Consider the following 17,164-nt stretch of genomic DNA (forward strand, 5'->3'; position numbering starts at 1 on the left):
CTAAAGCACCATAGGTCCCAGGCCCCTTTCCTCCAACGCCCGATGAACAGCATTCTTAACGCCAGTAAAGGCATCCATCCACCCCTTCCTCCCCCTGCTGTCCTCGCCGTCGTCAACAAGCCAGTCCAGCCACCGTATCAGCTTCTTGGCCTTCTCCATATCCCTCTCCTCGGTCACGACGCGGGCAAGATACCTCTCAAAGACCTCGACGTCATCCTTGTGCGGCCCCTCGTCCTCCGTCTCCCGGTGCCAGGCACTCAGCATATCCTTCACCTCCTGGATAGAAGTAAGCGAGGTCGCCGTAAATGCGACCTTGCCTGGAGGCTTCGGGAAGGCGATTTTGCTCTGCCCACTGGTCGTCTCCCTCGCCCGGTCCGCGGCATTGCGGCGCCCTGGGCCTTTTAGGTTGAGGCCTAGGCCTGACTTCTGGGCGAGTTTTCGCCGGCGGTGATCGGCTATGACCTCCTTGCGGACCTCCTCGGGCAGCTCGGCTAGGAAGGCCTGGTCGAGCTCCTCGATCTCCTCGGCTGCGTTTTCCAATGCTGACCTCCTGTTGCCCATTGTGACGAAGCTCGTCTGCATGAGTCCAGCGCTGGCGTCTCGCTGCCTCTCACGCGTCCTGCTCAGCATGCCTCGCATTCCACCCCGCCCTCGCCCTCGTTTGGCTGGGCTTCTATGAGGAAGTGGGCGGATAATCCGGTCCCGGCGTGGTGATTGCGGTTGGGCAGGGATGCTCTGCACATTCCTCCTTGGAGCGTATTGTGCAAGTACCTCAGCCTTCATGTCGTCCGGGAGAGCATTGAATACTTCGGGGTCGATGTCCGGCGGAATTTGAGGCTCCAACACGGCTGGACTCTGCTCCCGCGACTGGCGTCCGCTTGTGTTGTGTAATGCAGGTGAGCCTTCTCTTGACAGTACCGAACCAGGGCCTCGGCGTGGCTGCGGTGCCATCAGCCGGCTCCGAATGTCTTGGGGCAGCGCTGCGACGACTTCTGGGTCTGGGTTCGATGGCATGATAAATTGCGTTCCCATGACGTTCAACGGCGTGTTCGCCTTCTCGTCAGCCTCGTTTGCCCTGGATAGCGCAAGAGCAGGGTGGATGGACAGTCCTTTCGGCTTGCGAGGAGTGAGTGGGTTGTCCGAGATAGGGTCTTCAGACACGTCTCGCCGTGTCTGTTGAGCCGCAGCTCTTGATTTCGCAGGGCTACCCGCATCGGAAATGTCATCAAGACCCATGGGTGCCACAGGCGCTACCGACTTCTTCGATGGGTGAGAACCGGTCGCATTCCCGAATGCGCCGAAACTGAGTCTCTTTTGGCTCCCATCAGGCGCTGCTGAGGGCTTGATCGGTTCCAATCTTTGCATCTGGACACCTAGGCCTCGCAGATCTCCAGGGCTTAACTTGAAGGATCGAAGTATGGAGACAGCCTCTTTACCAATCTTCTCAGCATCATGAGTTGCGACGCCAAATACCGTGCTTTTGTTAAAGGTATCGCATTTCCCGTGGCCCAAGTGTTTTGCCGGATCCAACGGCGCGTCTAGAGCTCGCCGCATGATCTTCATGGTGAGGTTTGTGCCCTTGACGCCCTCGTTCAACAAGCGTTTTTCCAGCTCTTTGCAGAGGTTCATGACGAATTCTTCGGCTTCGGGCTGGTTGAGAAAGCGGATTCCCCAGTTGACTTCTGCCGAGACGGATTTGCGGATGGACACGTCGCCCACTTCAGCACGGTCGATGCCTCTCGAGTATTCCCAGATTTTCTCACCCGTCTTCGGACCCAGTACAGATACCAGACGCTCCTTTGAGACCTCTCTGATATCCTTGACCAGCCTGATCCCATTTTCCTCCAACTTGCCGCCGATGCTGTACGCAACGCCGGGCAGGTCCTCCACCTTAAGCTCGCCTAGGAAGTCGAGAATTTCTTCCGGCTTGATTTGGTATTGGCCCGCCGGCTTCGCTTTGCGGAGTGCGACCTTGGCGAGAAGAATGTTTCCACCGATGCCCACGGAGACCTGGCAGCCCGTCCTTTCCTTGATTCGCTTGCGCAGGTCAATGGCAAGCTCATCTGCCTTTTCTTGTTCCCTCCAGATGCTTCCTTCAGAGATGCCTTGGCCATGTGACCCAGAGGCATCGAGGACAAGCGTGGTGATATCAACTAGAGCCTCGTCGATACTGACACTCTGGACAACACCACCCACTTCTAGAATGGCTTCATAGAACAGCCTACTGGCCTCCTCATACGCAGGGAAATCATATGGCAGAACCTTGATGTCCGAACAAAGTTCCAGCGCTCGTTTCATCCACATGCCATTCTTGACACCATATCTCCGCGCCGGATAGTTACAAGACGCAATCTCTGACCCTGTGCCGGTGCCGTGTGCCACCACGGCCGGCTTGTCGATATATTCAGGTGCACTCTTGAGAGAGACCGCGCAAAAGAAACTGTCAAAGTCCACGTGCATGACATATCGTCGGGAGCCAGGCCGCCGCTTGATAGCCTTGGTTGAGCAGGTGCCCTTCTCATTGGCGAGCCTTTGCATCTTGGACTTGAGTTCTGCCTTCCATGTGGATAAGTGATGTAGGCGACTCTCTGAGTAGTATTGCTTCAGAAAGTCCGGGTTTGCGGTTGAGGATTTTCTCAGTCTCGGATCGGACAGGAGCCATGCGTTATGCTCCTCGGAAGTTGGCGCAGGGTTGTGGGGTGCAGGGCCGGGTGTATCATGTGGGATTTCCTTGGGAGGTTGCGAGACTGTCTTGTCTTGAATAGACTCATTCACCTCTGCAGCCGGACTTTCCTCACCAACGGAGGTCACGACATCATCCACGCCTGTCTCTGGCGGTTCCTCTGACGCGGGGGACGAGGTTTTGAAATCTGCCATTTCCAGGTCTTCTAGAACATCATCGCCATAGTCATCTTCGATGGTTTCAGGTGCCTTGAGTCTCGAAGGAGTGTACTTGGAAGGCGTCGGGGTTTGTGTCAAAGCAGATGAGCTTGGGAAGTTCACCTTGGTAGCCGGGGTAGCGGGTTTCTTGAATTGGCTTGTGTAGAAGCTGCTCTGGATCTGGTCATGGTAGCCTCTCTGCGGCGTGTGCGCCTGTGAGGAGATCTTCCCATCGTCTCCGAACTTGATGACTTTCTGCCTCGGACCCTCATCGATCACTCGGTAATCAGCCCACGGTAGCATGCGGCCCGCAGCAATCGAGTCCACCACCCAGGCCGGCTTTACTATCCTGTAGCTGCTGAACTCGGTAGCCTTCTTGGGCGTGAGTGACGAGGCGATGATGTGAGTGGCCATGGTCTTCGAGTCCAGGTACTGGAGAAAACCTGCGCCATGTTCGACAAGCTGTTTGTGCAAGACGTGCAGAGGCGGTTGTGTGTATCCAGACACATGAGCGACAACGCCTTTGAAGATCTGTGGCTTGCTGCTGCCCTCACGAAGTTCGGCGTCCAAGTTCTGAAGCTTGATCTTCTTGCGCCGGAAGTAATCGCCGAAGCCTCCGAAGGCGCTGGGTTCGTATTCCTCGCCGGCTTCGTCGGAGAAGGTGTGATCCTGGATGCGCTTACGCACCGCGTTCGAATTCTTCTCAAGACGGCTACCCATTGTGAATGAAGCTCAAATGATGGACTCGAATATCAGCTCTTCTTTCTGTGTAAGCCAAGGTCAGGCAAAAGCGACCTGGAAGTCATAGTGCGGGTATGCCTGAGCAGGCTTCCAAGCAGAGAAACCTGAGCTCAAAGGCTGCTTGTAAGCTCTCTTGGGGTATTAACAAAGCCAGTCATATCAGCTTGAGCATGCTGTCTGTCGTGTGAAAGGCGTGTTTCAATCACGGTTGCGGGTTGAATTGACGTAACGCGTAGACCCGTCGCCACGAACTCAGCTGACCACTCAAAGAACACAACCCTGACCCTTAATGAGCGGCGTCTGTAAGTTGCCTTGGGGGGGGGGGGGGGGGGGGGTGGGGCCTGTCAACCCCCGATTACTTTGAACTCTGAACGTCCGATTCCATTCTGCATCTCTCACCTCGACAATCCACTCTGTGTCTGGATACTCTTGCTCGGATCAGGTGGTACAACATGAACAACGAGCAATTTCGAAAGCTCCTCCTTGCTAACTCGGCCAAGTCGCCGAGCGGAGCTCAGGATGGCGCATCGCCATCTCCACGAGCGTCCGGAGGCGTTGGGACCTCTGCACTCGGGTCTCGACTGAAGTCCAGCATCCCGATGACACCGTGAGTTTCCCAGTCAGCTTGTTGGATTCTGCCCTCAGACTGCATCACTACATCAAGACTGCATGCTGACAGACTTTCTTCGCAGACGATCCGTTGCTGGTGCAGGTGCCGGCCGTCTCGACTTTGCGCGCCAGCTCGCGGAGCGCAACGAGCAAGACCGGCCGAAGAAGAAATTCCGAACCTCCGCGCCCAAGGGCACCAAGTTTGCAGAGGGCTACGTAGATCGCGCAAAACAAAGGCAGTCAGAGCAGGAGGAGGACGACAAGGCTGTGCGGATACAAGCGCTGGAGGAGTCCTTGAAGAAAGAGGAGATCGATCAGGCCACGTTTGAGAAGCTCAGGAACGAAATCGCCGGCGGTGATCTATCAAGTACGCACTTGATCAAAGGCCTCGACTTCAAATTACTCGAGAGGGTCAGGAAGGGCGAGGATGTCTTCAGTGGAGACAAGCCCAACCAAGACAAAGCAGAGCCGTCGCCCGGGGAGGAAGACGAATCTGCGGAAGACGACGTGGACGATGCCTTCGAGCAGCTTGAGGAGAAGGAGGTCACCGCCATCGAGAGGGAGAAGGCTAGGAAAAAGGGACAACTAGCCACCAGGATGTTGGTCCCCGGACAGAAGCGGACACGGGACCAGATCCTGGCAGAGATGAAGGCTGCCCGTGAGGCTGCCAAAGCACAGCAGGAGTCGGCTCTGGGATCAAAATTCAAAAAGATTGGCGCCAAGAAGGAGCCGGGCTCGAGGATAGAGCGCGACGCCAAAGGCAGAGAGGTGCTTATCATTGTCGACGAGGACGGCAATGAGAAGCGCAAGGTCCGAAAAGTTGCAGCAGAAGTCGAGAAAGAGCGGGAATCGTTCAAGGTCGACCCCAACGCCGAAGTGCTGGGCATGGAAGTCCCCGAGTACTACAAGAAGAAGCTGGAGGAGCAAGCCAAGGCCGACGAGGACGTAAATATGTTCTCTGACGTGGGGTCAGACTACGATCCACTAGGTGGCATATTATCAGACTCAGACGACAGTGATGAGCCTGATGATGACGAGCAGAAGAAGGAGGCTAAGACGAAGTCTCATTCACCAAGGAGCGAGGGCGAGGTTGATTCGGAAGGCCGGGTCGCAGTGGAAGAGGACATACCGCCTCCACCGAAGCCGCAAGCGCAACACCCTCGCAACTACTTCAAGTCTAGCTTGATATCTGAGGAACAGAATGCGCGACCGGCCACGAACGACCCGTCGGTGCTGGCTGCCCTCAAGAAAGCAAAGACGCTCAATGCAGCGACCAAGTCGGAGGAAGAACAGAAGGAGGCTGAGAGGCAAGAGAGGCTCAAGAAGATGATGGCGTCCGCAGATCGTGACGCGGAGGATATGGATTTGGGCTTCGGCACGAACCGCCTGGCGGATGAGGAGGAGCTGGCAGACGACGGCAAGACCAAGCTTTCCAAATGGGGCGATGAGGATGACGGTGAAGATGGAGGCGGCGGCAAGTCCAAGCGCAAGCGAGGCCCCAAGAAGAAGAAGGGAGACGTGAATAGTGTTGCAGATGTGATGAAGGTCCTTGAGAAGAGAAAAGCAGCTGAGTCGTAACGACTTGACCACGGCTCAGGGGAGCAGCTGCTCATTTGCGTCGGTAGCCAAATGCTGAATTGATGATACCCTCATGCACAGCCATATTACTACAAAATTCAATCTTCTCTTTCTATTTTGTGAAATCACCGTGCAGGAAATGGTTCATTTACCGTACTATTGCTCAATGCTGAGTGTGATGCAATGGTGTCTTTGATTCCACAATCTCCACTGAGCTGCTGCACACATGTGATAGAGCCGCAAGCGCGCTTTGTTGCCGGGGGAAGCGCCGCAAAGAAGTGGGCGGCTTTGACCTCCGCCTCGGCGACCGCCTCTGCGATAGACCGAACAACTGGCCGTGGCTGACCGTGTCGTTTGCTGCTGTCCCTTGCAACAAACTCCAGCTACAACTAAGCATTCGCTCTCCTCTTCATCTGCCGAAAGGCATTCTCGCAGCCACGCCTTAAAGCTCCCCTCATTAATTCTTACCCATCCAAGTAACCACACATACATACAGCATCCTGCCGAGATGACTGAGGACGAGAGAGTTCCAGTCTGGCTGGACGCCGACCCTGGCCACGACGTGAGTTACATTTGCAGGCATCTCTGATCCTCAGGCCTGCTCTTTAAACTTTGATAATGGGCGGTCTGAGACAACTTGCGATCCGGACTGATCGTGAGGCTTCTGCACGCCTCCCTCCCACGGGCATAGTTGGAGACGGTCCGCCTTCACCGCAACTCATGTCCCCAGCTCATCCGGAAACTCCTTTGATGACGAAACTTTAGTTCGCCACGCTGACCACAGTCCAGGACGTCTTCGCCATCCTCCTGGCAGCATATCACCCAGGCATCAAGCTTTTGGGCATATCAACCGTCTTTGGCAATGCCCCGTTAGAGTATGTTCACCCCCAGGGTTGTGCTCGTCCCGGACCGCGCCCATCGGAAGGCCGAGAAGCATGAATGGCCCAAGCCTGCGGCGCGCCTCTCTCTCTCTCTTGCTTTGGCGGATCCCGGTCCCGGGGGGGGGGGGGAAGCATACCAACGTTTCGACCATGGAGCAATACGAGGAAAGGGAGGGAGCCCGTAGCTGACCACATCCCGCGCTCACCAGGAGAACGACGTGGAATGCCACCAGCGTGCTCACGGCCATTGGGCAACATGAGCACATCCCCATCTACCCGGGCGCCTCGTCGCCCCTCCAGAGGCCGCGCCTGTCCGAGAATGCCGAGGACATTCACGGCGAGAGCGGCCTGGATGGGACCACCCTGCTGCCCGAGCCGCTCGTCCAGCCGCGAAGGGACGTGGCTGCCATCGATGCCGCTGCTACCGCCCTGCGGGCGTGTAAGCCAGGCACGGCGTGGGTCGTCGCGACGGGCAGCCTGACGAACGCGGCCAAGCTGTTCCAGACGTATCCGGACTTGATTGGTCATGTCAAGGGGCTGAGTCTCATGGGAGGTGCAGTGGGCGATGGCTTCACCAGCGCTGTGTATGGCATTGTTGATGGTAAGGCTCGCATTGGAAACTGGACGCCCTGGGCCGAGTTGTAAGTGTGCTACGTTTTTCTTGTTCTGTTTATGCCCTTGGGATTCCCTGTGGTGTCGCCTGCGTCCGAGATGGAAGCAAGCGTCGAGGTCCTGCCCTCAGCGGTGCTGTAACCTAGCTTTCGTGAACAGACGTGGTCATGGGACAAAACAAGTGTTATGTCTGTGAATACTCCCTTGCCTATGATACTACATTAAACATCCGAGCATGGCCAATGTCACATCGCTAGACCCAGATCTGACCATCTTACTGATCCATGAGTAAATAGCAACATCATCATTGATCCCGAGGCCTCGGCGTTCATTTTTCACACCAAGGAACTCGCAGCCAAAACGACCATCTTGCCTCTCGATACGACACATCTTGTGCTCGCGAGGCAGGATGTTCAGGAGCTTCTCCTCTACGGTGCTGACAAGGTGTCTCTGAACGACTCGAAGACGGAGCCGGTCGAGACCACCGGGCCGAGGATTGGCAAGACCGTGCTCCGAACGATGCTCGTCGAGTTGCTCATGTTCTTCGCAAAGACGTACAAGTGAGTGTAGACTTCGCTTCGGCCAGCCACGATCTCCTTCGAGATTCATCGACGCTAATGACCTTGTCTGTGCTTTACAGGGACGTATTCGGCATCATTGAAGGACCTCCTCTGCACGACCCGCTGGCGGTAGCCGCCGTGCTGACGGGCACCAAGTGGGAGATTGCCTTTGATGAGTGTGACCCCAACTCATCCTCGGACAACCCGAACAAGCGCGAGCGATTTGCTGTCCAGGTCATCACCGAGGGTACCCACGACGACGCCCTACACCGGGGCTCTCAGCTGGGCCGGACCCTCGCAACGTTGCTTCCGGCTGGGGAGGAGGGCGTGCGGATACCGAGGGGCGTCGACACCACAAAGTTCTGGCAGGTTCTCGAGGAATGTGTCCAGCGTGCCGACGAAGCGAACGCTGCCGGCGCCGCCGCACCGAGAAATTAGGTGATCGGGCCCGTGTCATTGAGGGACGGTCCATTACGCAATGAGCCTCCACCGGGCCTCAGCCGCTGCTACGGTGCTGATCAGGCTTTCATCAGGCCTCAAGCAGCAAGCCACAGAGCTGCGTAGCTGGTGAAGGTCACCCCTGCTCTCATACCAGATCTTCTGTAGCATCCATCACTTGATACTGTGTAGATAGCATAGAATCCATTCATCTTTACCGCACCGGGAAGACGTGAGACCAGTCCAGAAGCTAATGGTCGCCAAGTCACACCCAAGCCGGGCGAGAAGCACGCGAGACCGTACGGGATCTGCCCCGTACAGTGATGCCATCCCCCCCCCCCCCAAAAAAAAAAAAAAAACTCTCCTAGCCTGCCCTTCCCTTCCCTTCTCTTCGAAAAGCCCCCAGCCACCCTCTCCGCGCCTTTCCTCTTCGACCCTCAAGGCCTCCTAGCACTATTGAGAATTTCCTCTTCCGTCACGTCCATCGCCGCGCGATGTGACCGTGACCCTCTGGGCAGCCCGGCGCCGATCGCAAGTCTAACGAGGTTCGGGGGACGTGACAAGCCACACCCGTCAACCACTACCGTCACCGGAACGCGACCGCGCTTGGTGGAGGTCAATGGCCTGTTTTTTCTCCCGCTCTCTGGCCATGCGGCTTTCTCCTTGGGTATGGAGCCCCCATCCCGCTGTCCCCCGGTATCTGGCGTCTGCTCCGATCTCAGATAGGCGAGATGTCAATGCTACGGTGAATTAGGGTTTTGCTCTTTCATTTCCCCATCCCGCCATGCCAAAACAGCCCCCACTCCAGCCAGAGTCTCACATTGGAGCCAAAAATCGAGGGATAGCTTTGCGGTAGTCACATAGACAGACATATCACCAACGGCATCCTATGCTTCAGCCAAGTGGTGATAGCAAGGAGGCTGTGCGGCTCCTCGACAAGCCACCCATGAACTCAGTTCAGGAACAGGACAGCTCCCACGACACAACGGCCGAACTGTCGTAATGCAACATGCTATAGGTGTGGCAGGGGGGTGGGGAATTCGCATCGCATGGTACACAAGTCACCCATCCTGCAGGATACATCATCTCACTGACGAGTAAAGATGACGCCTGCGGCTCGGGAGCGTGTGAATCTACGCGAAACAACACAGACTTTTCCTCTTCACTGCACACCGGACAAGCCAATCGCCCGCTGAGCCACTGTCAAGCGTGACCCTGTTTGCTGCTGGACGGCTCATCCCAGGGCTGATCGTCGGCATCAATGTGCGAGGTCGTAGCCCATCTGCAGAAGATACCCCCCCCCCCCCGGGGCCGTCCCATCTCCATGAGCAGCAATGCCAGCCCCAATATAAGCATTGCGCAACACCCAGCACCCAGGTAATGCAGGACAGGGCCCGCGCAAGGGAGGGCATGCGGGAGCACAGGCGTCACGCATCCATCACGACGCGCGACACCTGCCTGCCTCTCTGGCTAGATCGGACGGAATAACTTGCTCAAAACCTCCCATACGCGCACATCTTTATAGTGCGTCTAGGGTTTTCGGGGGAGGGAGTTTGGTCGACGGAACAAAAGAGAGAGCTGTGGGCAGGCTGTACCGAACCGACCCGGCTCGCCCGAGACAAACCCGCAAGGCTGTGCCTGTGCCTTGGTCGACACCTTGGGGAAGGCTTGGAAACCTGGCTGGCCACGCATGAATGCACAGCACCGGACTTTCCGACGGCGGCCTCCGTCTGCAGAGTTCGGGTTGGTCTGGTGATCTCAGGCGATCATATGCACTTTCTTAACGGTCCTGTCAAAGTAGAGTGCGAGGCTGCGAGAGATAGTGATCGTATAGTAGTCAAAAGTCATCCAAGATTTTAGCCTGTTCTACACGTTGGAAACAAACGGGCCACGGCCGCAAAAACAACCGAATTGGGCATTTTGGACGATGACATAGCATCCGTATCTGATTAGCGCTCGAGCCCGGCTGTCATCTTGACATACACAGCGATGGTATCACAAAGGCGTGACACCTTAGATGTGACTCGGCAGTGACGGAGGTTTAAGATTGTCTCCAATATGCGATGCGTCCATCTGAGAACGTCAAACTGCACGACATCCATGTCCACCTCCAGAGAACAGACTCCAAGCCTCTGAGCCTCCCGGGCACCGACACGCAAAAGCCCACCAAACCTGGCTTACGTCGTAACACAAACGCCCGTGCCACCATCTGTCAAATGGCAGCCGGCCGTCAGAAGAGCAGGCAACTCTCCCCGAGATCTCAATCGCGCCCGGATGGCAACCTGTGGTACCCACAGACGTGCAGCACGAAAAAGAGAGAAAGAGGAGAGGAAAAAGCCGTGCACCCGGAGTTCTACCGGATCACCCATTGATCAGGATCTCGTTCGGCGCTCTCGGTCGAAGAGGGAGACCTGAATAGCATCGCCCGCTCGTATCAACATATGTCCTCGCACTTGCAAGGAAACACAATACCGCCGCCATAAAGCCTCGTCAGCGTGCTTTGGGCAGAAAAGCATCCGCGCAGCCTCTGCCCGCCCGAAGGCAAAACAACATCATCATCATTATCATGCCATACGTAGATGTATACGCACACAAACACCCATGGAACATCGAAAAGGTGTTCCAGAACGTGGCAGAACCTCGACCGCTGTGTCGCTTGTCACCGAGGGCGTCCGGCCGGAGCAGACTGCCCACAACGGTACGGTGGGAAGAGGATCCCTCGAGGAGCGCTGCAACGTGCCCATGGCCCTCGGTGTACACACCGGCGTCGAGGTACGCATTTCAATGCGGTCCTAGTAATTGACGGGGGCCACTTCCAACTTTGTCGGAGTCCAAAATAGTTTTGAAACAGCCGAGGCGGGCGGCACCGGCGTATGGGGGGATCTGAGCAGCCTGGTGAAGGGACGGCCGCACTGTAGCAAAAGTCCTCGCCAGCACCTTGCCCTTGGTCAGCCGCTTCGTGGGCCACCAAAGCAGAAAAGCATGGGGTGCCCCAAGGGATCTACGCGTCAACCTTCTCTCCCGATGCTGCTCTCGACAGGGCATCCTGCCCATCACGGCCGCAGGCCCGCTTGGGTTGTTCCGTGATATTGCGATGAGGAGATCTACGGCTTGTGTCCTGACCTGATCTGTCCTGGTAGTTGGGACGATGCTGAGTCGAGCTAAGGCAGGCATCTCCTGGTATTATGTTGACAAGATAGTCCCTGTCGGACAAAGTCTGCTCTCCGCACAAACCTGAGATAAAGCTGCCAATGACGAGACCTGACCGAAGCAGCGTAGCCCCAATTGGCCAGATCGGCAGACACCAGCAGGCGAGCAGCACTTGTGGGCGATTGGGATAGCCCACCCAGCTGAACTCTAAAACATCGGACTGCATAGATTGATTGTCTGGGTTAATGGCATGGAATCCAAGCGACAGAGAGCTACTCGTACCTGGCAGATCCTCCGAACCTTGATGCTGCCGCATCCTCGTCCCAGTGTCCTGGCAGCCAACGAGATGCCAATCGCAAGACACCGTCCCGAGGCGTTGCGTAGCGGGAGGCACGGCCGGCCCCCAAAACGGTCTGCACGGGCTCTCAAGGTTCAGGAAAGCGTCCTGCAGGATCTGGAGAGCACTGTGAGGGTGTGGTGACTCGGGTGAGGGCATAGGATGGCCTCCCCAATGAGAACCCGATCGCGATGCCAAGCAGTCAGCGTGCATATGCCGAGGTCGGGTCCAGACGAACGGGTCACCCCGAGGGCATTGGCATGCAGTGCCTAAGCCTCGCCCCCATCATAATACCTTTGACCTTGGTGCCACTGCCAAATGTCTGCATCGGCCAGGATGCATCAGGATCCCCTACGACCTGCCCAGAAAGGCAATCATCCCCTTTGAGGAAAGAAAGAGGGCGCTGCCTGGGAAGGATGTCAAAGTACAGTACATCGAAACGTCAGTGATAAGGGCAACGTAGCCTATCTTTCGTGCGCGGCGCCGACCAGCCTTAAGCAGTGGTAGAGATCAGCCCCGCCGAGACGCATCATCATTAGGATGCAAATGGGAGGTCCTGCGATCTGCAACTGCGTCACCAAAACCACCCGTTACGTCGAGGCTTGGAGGTTTGCTGCCAATTCGGGCGACAGGGTGGAAACGGCGGGCACAGAACAGGCTCGGCCATTTTGCAATCGAGCCGTCTATTGATTACCGAAGGCAGGCCTAGCACTGCACCATTGCTCTGGGCTACGTCAGGCCATGCCGCCGGGCAAAGTCTTCAACCCGCCCGCGACTCTAGGCCTCTGAGCTGCCCCGAGAAAACCGTAGCCTACAGCGCAGCCTAGGGGAGTCCTTGATGCAGCAAGGACCGCGGCAGACGCCTGTGGAGGTAGAAGTAGTCTACCAGGTCGGGGTCGGGCTCGTACTCGCTACTTGGCCGGCCGTCAATCATGGCAAGAGGCGCAGCTGGAGGGGACAGCCATGATGTCTCTCCAACGTCGACGTCAATATCCCTCTGACGCTGATGCGTGCGAGTCCAGCAAGTGAGCAGCGAGACAGGGTTTCCAGAGCTTCCAGACCGTGAACCGTATCTGCGGTTCCAGCTTTTCGGCGCGCATGGGACAGCCTGCAACATGCGACCTGCACCCCTGCGTTTCCCCCTCAGTTGGCGTCGAGTCTGCTAGCCCGCTCAGCACCCAAGCAGCCATTGAGCTTCCAGTTGGCCCTGCAGTAGTGCCCCTTCTTCCTGTAGCTTCGCAACCACCACGCAGCCAGTTGCAGACAGCACATGGCCGGGTGGTTTCAGGTCTGAGACTTTCCCGCTTTCAACAGCCCAGAAAGAGCATGCTTCTGTCAAGCTTGGGTGATCGCCAACGGTACCCTGAGGAGGACCGATTTCCTCTTATGGGCACTTTCGTCCTAGAGCCGTAGCCAACAAGCTTAGCTGCAGCGCGGATCACAGCAACAGGAGATGCTGCTGCATATGGGAGTGCGTGGCATGTGACATTGGCTGCTTTTTTACCCAGAAGACTACATATGTGCTGCCGTAGCACACCCAGTAGGAGGATTCGAGCTCGGTCCGTACTCCGCGCATCCTGTCTTGGCCTGGTTTCCGACTGCGCCAATGGGCAGTTGATGCATCCGTCCCGAGTGCCACTGCTTGCAACATCCAGGCACGTTCCTGCAGGTCTTACACTGCCTCGATGAAAGTCCATGCGGCAGATGGCCTGACAGGCCAGGCTCTTGCTTTTGAGACGGCAGACAGATTCTGGATCTGAGACACTCCCGGGGGCAGAGAGGAAGCTGTCAAACGGCGGGGTACCCATACCGTTGAGATTGCGGTCCCATCCGAGACAGTCTGGCAAGAAGCAGCATTAGAACGATCGTCGCCCTCGCCGTCCACCGCCTTACCACATCAAGCCTAGAGATGGAGACCCCATCGACGGTGTGCGAGGCAGTTGGGGGAAGAGCCCCACGGCCAGGTCTTGGAAGATTGTCGAGAGGCGATCGCCGGATGCTTCGAAGAACGAGGCCATACGTTATCTCTCGTAGCAGACATCCCAATGCAACCACCCCCACGAAGGATGCGTGTACAAAGTCACTCGTGGGGTCGCTTCTGCGGGATGAACTGTTCTCTCTGCCCTCGCAGGAATAGAGGAGCTGGGGAACAACAGCAGAGAAGGCGGTCTGGTGCCGCTAATGTGTCCCAACTTGCGTTCGCGAACATTCCGCGTGCTACTGCACCGCACACCGACTGTGACGGCCTCCTCTTGCCCTGTTGGCAAGCATGTTCTGAAATCCTTCTAGACTGACCCAAGGCCGCGATTATGTTTTCGATGGAAAATGTCGCTCGGCGTGGCCGCGACTGTCCTCATTTCATGGATAGCGACGGTATGATCGCCGCCTCAGTGTAAACATTGCCTATGCTGCTAGGTCGCAGCATCGTGGACCTCAATAATACTGGCCGGCAGACTATTGGCAGCCAGGGATTGGCTGAATCAAAGCGTCGGGCGATGTTGGACGCATGCGATAAATGAAGTGGATGGCGCGAGTCAAATTGAAGCGGCGACGCAGAGCCGACCTGGACCCCGCCGAGCCAGCAGGCCTACCAGGCGTGCCCACTCTCGCTCCTACGCCGCCTGTTCGAAGCACCTCTCTGCGCCCGCTGAAACCTTCGAGAAGGACAAGGAAGGCTCTGCTAGCCAGGACCGCGGAATTGCCAATTGGTCACCGGCCCCGCAACTCTGCTGCATTGATGGAGACAACAGGGACATCCTTACCACCGTGCGTGGAGCTCGAATAAATCCGAAGAAAGTGCGTGCCTAATGGATGTGTGAAGAGTCAATACAATGTCGCCAGCGAAGGCACTATCATCTCGACAAGGCTCACCGATCAGAGAGCGCACCCACGGGGTTTCCACACCGATCCTCTGCAATGCATCTCTCGTCCGCATGGCATAGTACTCTTCAAGACACAGAGTCGGCCCAGAGCTCACCGCATCGAACTGCCAGAGTCGAGTATGTGAATTGTACGGCGGGGTGACCCATGGACCCTTGCATGGAGCTTAACCCTGTTCATAAAACGTTGTTTAAGTCTGCCGCAGCCGTCTTCCCTCGGCAGAGATTCTACCGCTACTGTGTGCCTGCAAAGCGTGAATTTGGTGGTTTCTCGATCAGTCAGAGGGCTGAATGGATGCACATCGGCACAACAAAGCCATATACTCCTCTTGAATAGTTCCCAATGCCGATAGTGTCTGCGATTGTGCCGCTTAAGTCCGCTCGGTACCTGACAGAAAATGGTCAGGTGATGCAGAGATAGGCGAGTTGGTCGCCATCCAGGTTGTGAGATCCCCACGGTGAAGCTTTCGATGCTCAGAGGATCCAGGCCCGCAGAGATGGTACGACAGATTGCAAAGCCTAGGGGGTCCCTGTCTGCTTCATGCGAGCCAGTGTGGGAATCCGGGGCAGCAAGCTGCTTGGGCCGGGGAGGTCGGCCTTTCCCATCAGGGCCCTCTTTGGGCCGTCTCTCGAGCCACCGACCAAGAACCTGACGGCCACCCGCGGCCCGCAAACCAGCGGTCCGTAATGGTACTAAGCCCCAGCTGGTCCGCACCTCGACCCGAGGATTCGATGTCGAGGTTTCCAGGCAGTCTGGCAGTCCAGCCGTGCATCCCAGTCCACTCGATCATCTTGTAGTAGTAGCTTGGCCGCCACGAACTTGGCCGCCTGCCAAACGTTGGCTCGAGGAACAAGAGACCTGAGACCGTGGTAGTACTTCGTAGCCAATACCACGATACTAGACCACATTGATCATGTGAAAGAGGTATTTATCCAAAGCCGGCTAGCAGCTGTCTGCAGTGGGTACGTCTCTGGCCAAAACGGTGCTTGCAGCGAAGATCTAGCAACGCTGTGGGGAATCATACTGTAGTATGGCACATGTCTCGTTGTCCGTGTTCGACGGGGCTATAGGGTGACTGGGGACACGGCGAAGGCCATCTGCCGGCAGTCGCAGATGGAGCAACAACGCATGGCCAGTCTAGAATTCCCTTCAATGACGTGCCGCCACTACTACCTGATCCATCTGAGTCGTCGAAAAGGTCGACGGACACTTCCGAGAGGATTCAAAGGACGATGGATCGTGGCAACTGGACTTGAGACGATGTTGAGTTGTGATGCGAGACGTTCCAGTGCAAAAACGAATTCGATGACCTCGGACATCAATCAAACTAAGTTCGATCAGCACCCGTCAGCACCCAACAGATTGGTGGCGAATTCGGACCGCGAGCAGGCAATCCATGATAAAATCGCGCTTATCTAGGCCCAGGTCCTTGAGCCCGGCGACGTGGAAAGGCAGCCGCAGATCACCTCCGCCAAGCACTGGCGACGAGGGCCTCGACGAGAGGGCCTCGATGTAAGGGCCGCCGCCTGCTCTCACATGGTAGGAGCTGCTCGACACCACTGGGCACCGTGGCTGGACTTTTGGACCAACGATGGTGGCACCCGTCAAACCACAGCACTCGTTAGCGAGAGCCTCTGCCGGTTCCGGCAGCCCTAGACCCTGGCGTGGATGCAACGCTGTGGTGCAGAGTTGTCAGGTTCCGCTGCTTAGCGAGGCCTGACAGATGGATACAGGACCACGGTTCGCGGGAATTTAGCAAAAGACGGTCTGACGGCTCATGGGCAACGGGAAACGGGGCCGGGCAGTAGTCCCTTCAGCATACACAGTACAGAGTTGCGAATACTGTGTGCAGAGTGAGCAAGGGCTCGGTGTCGGCGAGACTTGAGGGCATGAGGGCCGCGAATGACTCGGGAGAGACGACGGGAGGGCCCGCCGGGTCTGCTGTCCATCTGCGCTCCAGATCTCAGCAAGAGACCAGATCTGAACGTCCATCAGGAACGGGGTGGTCGAAGGCGATTATGAGTTAGCAACCACCAAGAGCTCTTCCTTCAGCCCGTCGTTGCGTCCCAGGCTTGGGCTGCTGGCTGGGGGTTGTCGTAAGACGAGCCGACCGATTTTCGAATTTTCCGCGTTCCGTGAACACGCAGTACCTGCATTAGATTGGCAAGGTTGTATGCAGGTACGAGAGGCTGCCACCAGCGCCGAGGGCCTAAGGTACCGCAGAGGCTGAGCTACATGGTGGCCGCGGATGTACCGACCAGGACGGGGAACTCAGAGGGCGGAGACGACAGGGGGTTTCATGGAGGGGAGCCCAGAAACCCCTCACACAGTCTCCAAACGGACCAGACGGGGCAGCAACCTGGAACCTGACAGATCGACTGGAGTTGGTACTGCGCATTTATGACAGGCTTCCAGAAGGGGACAAATGACCGCCCGCAGAATGAAGCAGGAACGTCTGCATTACGGCTTGCGGTGGAGAAAACGGAGACGATCGGTCC

At 56.9% G+C, this 17,164-nt stretch overlaps 4 protein-coding genes across 4 annotated transcripts; 2 read left to right on the forward strand and 2 right to left on the reverse strand.

Annotated features, from left to right (window-relative positions):
* On the reverse strand, window positions 1-3,600 carry INS49_010197 (uncharacterized protein; the record flags this gene model as incomplete). Its single annotated transcript, XM_043170923.1, has 1 exon — window positions 1-3,600. The coding sequence occupies one exon, from the start codon at window positions 3,598-3,600 to the stop codon at window positions 1-3; it is 3,600 nt and encodes a 1,199-aa protein (XP_043025488.1).
* Window positions 3,601-4,073: 473 nt separating this feature from the next.
* On the forward strand, window positions 4,074-5,808 carry INS49_010198 (uncharacterized protein; the record flags this gene model as incomplete). Its single annotated transcript, XM_043170924.1, has 2 exons — window positions 4,074-4,228; window positions 4,314-5,808. 2 exons carry the CDS (start codon window positions 4,074-4,076, stop codon window positions 5,806-5,808), a joined length of 1,650 nt encoding a protein of 549 aa, XP_043025489.1.
* Window positions 5,809-6,316: 508 nt separating this feature from the next.
* On the forward strand, window positions 6,317-8,299 carry INS49_010199 (uncharacterized protein; the record flags this gene model as incomplete). Its single annotated transcript, XM_043170925.1, has 5 exons — window positions 6,317-6,370; window positions 6,598-6,683; window positions 6,899-7,330; window positions 7,598-7,861; window positions 7,942-8,299. 5 exons carry the CDS (start codon window positions 6,317-6,319, stop codon window positions 8,297-8,299), a joined length of 1,194 nt encoding a protein of 397 aa, XP_043025490.1.
* A 4,310-nt stretch (window positions 8,300-12,609) lies between these two features.
* On the reverse strand, window positions 12,610-12,886 carry INS49_010200 (uncharacterized protein; the record flags this gene model as incomplete). The annotated part of the gene is made up of 2 exons (XM_043170926.1): window positions 12,610-12,789; window positions 12,848-12,886. 2 exons carry the CDS (start codon window positions 12,884-12,886, stop codon window positions 12,610-12,612), a joined length of 219 nt encoding a protein of 72 aa, XP_043025491.1.
* Between the last annotated feature and the right edge of the window lie 4,278 nt (window positions 12,887-17,164).

This window comes from Diaporthe citri, assembly GCF_014595645.1.
Source record: "Diaporthe citri strain NFHF-8-4 chromosome Unknown scaffold_4, whole genome shotgun sequence".
Taxonomy (NCBI): Eukaryota; Fungi; Ascomycota; class Sordariomycetes; order Diaporthales; family Diaporthaceae; genus Diaporthe; species Diaporthe citri.